This window comes from Pseudoliparis swirei, chromosome 6, assembly GCF_029220125.1.
Source record: "Pseudoliparis swirei isolate HS2019 ecotype Mariana Trench chromosome 6, NWPU_hadal_v1, whole genome shotgun sequence".
NCBI lineage: Eukaryota > Metazoa > Chordata > Actinopteri > Perciformes > Liparidae > Pseudoliparis > Pseudoliparis swirei.
The window spans coordinates 29,017,432-29,021,067 of NC_079393.1; the positions used below are offsets into that span (position 1 = coordinate 29,017,432).

The window sequence follows — 3,636 nt, forward strand, 5'->3', positions numbered from 1 at the left end:
TTCGAGATTAGTTGAACGCCATATGCGTTCAAGCTTTCGTGACGTATGCTTCAGTTTGCGGGTCTGAGGGTTATACCAGGGAGCAAACCTCCTCTTCCTCACTGTCTTCTTCTTCAGAGGGGCTATCGAGTCCAGTGTCATTCTCAAAGAGCCTGTGGCACTGTCAACAAGATGATCAATCTGGGACGGACTAAAGTTAGACCAGGAGTCCTCTGTTATATTGAGACGTGGTATCGAATCAAATACAGAAGGAATCGCTTTAAATTTAGCTACAGCACTGTCAGTTAGACATCTGGTGTAGAAACTTTTGACTAACGGAGTACACTCCGGTAGTATAAATTCAAAAGTTATGAGGTTGTGGTCTGACAGAAGAGGATTCTGTGGGAAGACGTTCAAATGCTCAATGTCAACGCCATAAGTAAGAACAAGATCAAGCGTGTGGCCAAAGCTGTGAGTGGGTTTCTGTACTCTCTGACAGAAGCCAATCGAGTCCAACAAGGAGATGAATGCAGCACTAAGGCAATCATTATCAACATCCACATGGATATTAAAATCTCCAACAATAATAACTTTATCGGTTTTAAGAACCAAACTTGATATAAATTCTGAGAATTCAGATATAAACTCTGAATATGGACCTGGTGGCGGTACAGAATCACAAATCGAATTGGCTGTAGTGTTTTCCAGGTTGGATGTGAAAGACTAAGAACAAGGCTTTCAAATGAGGTGTAGTGTAATTTTGGTTGAGGATTAATTAATAGGCTCGATTCAAAGATGGCTGCTACTCCACCTCCTCGACCGGTGCCTCGAGGAATGTGAGTATTAATATGACTTGGAGGAGTCGATTCATTCAGGCAGACATATTCTTCATGGCTCAGCCAGGTTTCAGTTAGGCAACATAAATCAATGTGATTATCTGATATTAAATCATTTAGTAACACAGCTTTAGATGACAGAGATCGAATATTTAGGAGACCACATTTAATAGACCTATTTTGTTGCACTGCTGAAATAATGGTGTTAACTTGTATAAGGTTATTGTGTACGACTCCTCTTCTGCTTACTTTTAATTTATTTAATTGAAGTGGCCGTGGGACAGACACAGTCTCTACTCTAAAGTCATGGGTGGGTAACTGCTCGAATGGAAGAGCAGAGAAGGGTGTTAAACTACAACTCTGCTCCCGGTTCCTGATCTGAACCCTGGGTTGTCATGGATTAAGTCCGTGATCAACTTGGTCATATTCGCAGAAATGAGACGCGCGTCCAACGTGGGATGGATGCCGTCTCTCCTCATCAGATCAGGTTTTCCCCAGAAAGTCTTCCAGTTGTCTACGTAGCCCACATTATTCGCTGGGCACCACCTCGACAGCCAGCGGTTGAAAGATGACATTCGGCTATACAATTCGTCTGTCTGCAAATTTGGGAGAGGGCCAGAGAAAATTACGGTGTCCGACAACGTCTTGGCATAAGCACACACCGATTCCACATTAATTTGAGTGACTTCCGACCGACGGGCTCGGGCGTCATTACCACCGGCGTGTATTACAATCTGACTGTATCTCCGCTTATCCTTAGCCAGCAGCTTCAAACAAGACTCCACGTCGCCCGCTCTGGCCCCCGGGAGGCACACGACTCTGGTCCGTGGCTTCGCTATTTTCACTTTCCTGACTATAGAGCTCCCGATAACCAGGGTGTGTTCCTCAGCGGGTGTGTCGCTGAGCAGGGAAAACTGGTTTGAAACGTGAAGTGGTTGGTGCACAGCGGGCTTCTGTGTAGACTTACTACTCCTGCGAACAGTTACCCACGATCCCGGCTGATCGGGCACCACCGGGGAACAGCTAACAGCTGACTGTAGCTCCGCGCCGGCTACGGGAGAGGGCGGGCTAACTAGCATAGCTGTCTGAGCTTCGATAGCGCGGAGCCGTGCATCTAACCCACTTAGACCTGCCTCCAACCTAGCAAATAAACTACACTTGTTGCATGTATCGTTATCATTAAGGGAGGCAGGGGGATAACTATACATGAGACACACTGAGCAAGAAGGAGCGGGAGGGAGAGAAGAAGAAGTCATGCTCGCTGTTGAGCTGGCAACCAGAGCTTACCGGAAGAGTGAGATGATCTGTGTGTATTGAATGACTCGACATCGTATAGGAGGTGTACCAAATTCATCATATTGCTCTACGTTTCCAGGAATATCACAGCTACGAATAAAACATGCTAAATAATAATTGAAGAACACTAAAGAATGATCAACAAAAGATTAGTTTAGGTAATTAAAATAAAATAAAACTAGGGCTGTCAATCGATTAAAAAAAATTAAATAATTAATCGCACATTTTGAAATTGCGATTAATTAATCGCGATTAATCGCAATTAAAAGTTAAAAGTTCATTCTTTTTAAAGACCAAACTTCACACAGAGCTGTGTTTTCAAAGAGGCTCCTACCTATAAAGTGCCAGCGAGGTATTTAGTATTGTGGATGATAAATTGTTTCTTCAGTGAAACATCAGATTAGTAAAAAAAAAAAGTATATTGAGACCCCATTGGTCCTGTCATCTTTAACATTGAACAGCAGCAGAACCAGTGGCCTTGGTAACTAACTGACATTCACATATGTCCTGTTCACCCTCTGGAGGCTGGGGGCATTTTATACATTTTACAAAACAAAAAAAATTCACCTTTTAAAGGCGTTTGCATATGACACACCCCCACGTGTTATACATCAAACATTCCAGAACAATCTCAGCTCTATTCAATGAGGCTCAGTTGTCCTGGTGCCGTGTTCTCTGCTCTCTGACTGACAGGCTGCTATAGAGCCTCACCTGTGAGGTGGGAGGTCCTTTGTGATTTACTGAGTGTTCATTGGTTGTTTTTTCCCCAAAATGTTGACAGACAAACGGATTGACCAATCACGGTGAAGGTTTCGTGTGACGAGTTCTTTCCACGCCGCGTCCCCCGACACGTCGCCCCTCCGTTCCTCTGTGTGTCAGAGGGGGAGACGGGAGGAAGGAGGAGCAGGAGGAATCCCGACTGATTCATCCACGAGTTAAACTGATTTCTGCTTCTTATTTTCGCGGAAAAATAATTGTTTTAAAAACGTAAACAGTGTAAAACCGTACTGCCGCGGTTTGACACTCGGTTTGAGTGTAAAAACTTCAACGAACACCGGAAGTAAACAAAGTTGCGTTAATTGCGTTAAAATATTTTAGTGCGTTAACGCGGCCAAATTAATCGCATAGATTAACGCGTTAACGCTGACAGCCCTAAAAAAGACATATCTGTCATGTGTTAGTTCTGGACATAAGACGTTCAGTTTTAATCAAACTTGTTCTGCCTTCAACCAACAAGCAAAACAATCCAGAAGATGAATGATTTAGTTCAATAATCACGTTTAATGTATTAGTTTCATATCACTCTACAGACATAATTTGTTAATTTATCTTCTATTTTTTTCCATCTTTTCACAAGATAATTGTCCTGAGGTTCACTACAGTGAACATGCTATACAATTTAATATCAAAATAATATTACAATTTAAATTGTAAGATATTTATTTAACTCTAAATAGGAAATCACAAAACAATCAGAAGTTGGAAGACACTATTTCCACTCAGTTCTCAGGAGGATATGACGAGT

At 42.6% G+C, this 3,636-nt stretch overlaps 1 protein-coding gene across 1 annotated transcript; it reads right to left on the minus strand.

The window, feature by feature from the left end:
- Positions 1–263: 263 nt before the first annotated feature.
- Positions 264–2,103, minus strand: LOC130194793 (uncharacterized). The gene has a single exon (XM_056415965.1). It carries the CDS (start codon positions 2,069–2,071, stop codon positions 1,163–1,165), a length of 909 nt encoding a protein of 302 aa, XP_056271940.1. The 5' UTR covers positions 2,072–2,103; the 3' UTR covers positions 264–1,162.
- Positions 2,104–3,636: the final 1,533 nt, after the last annotated feature.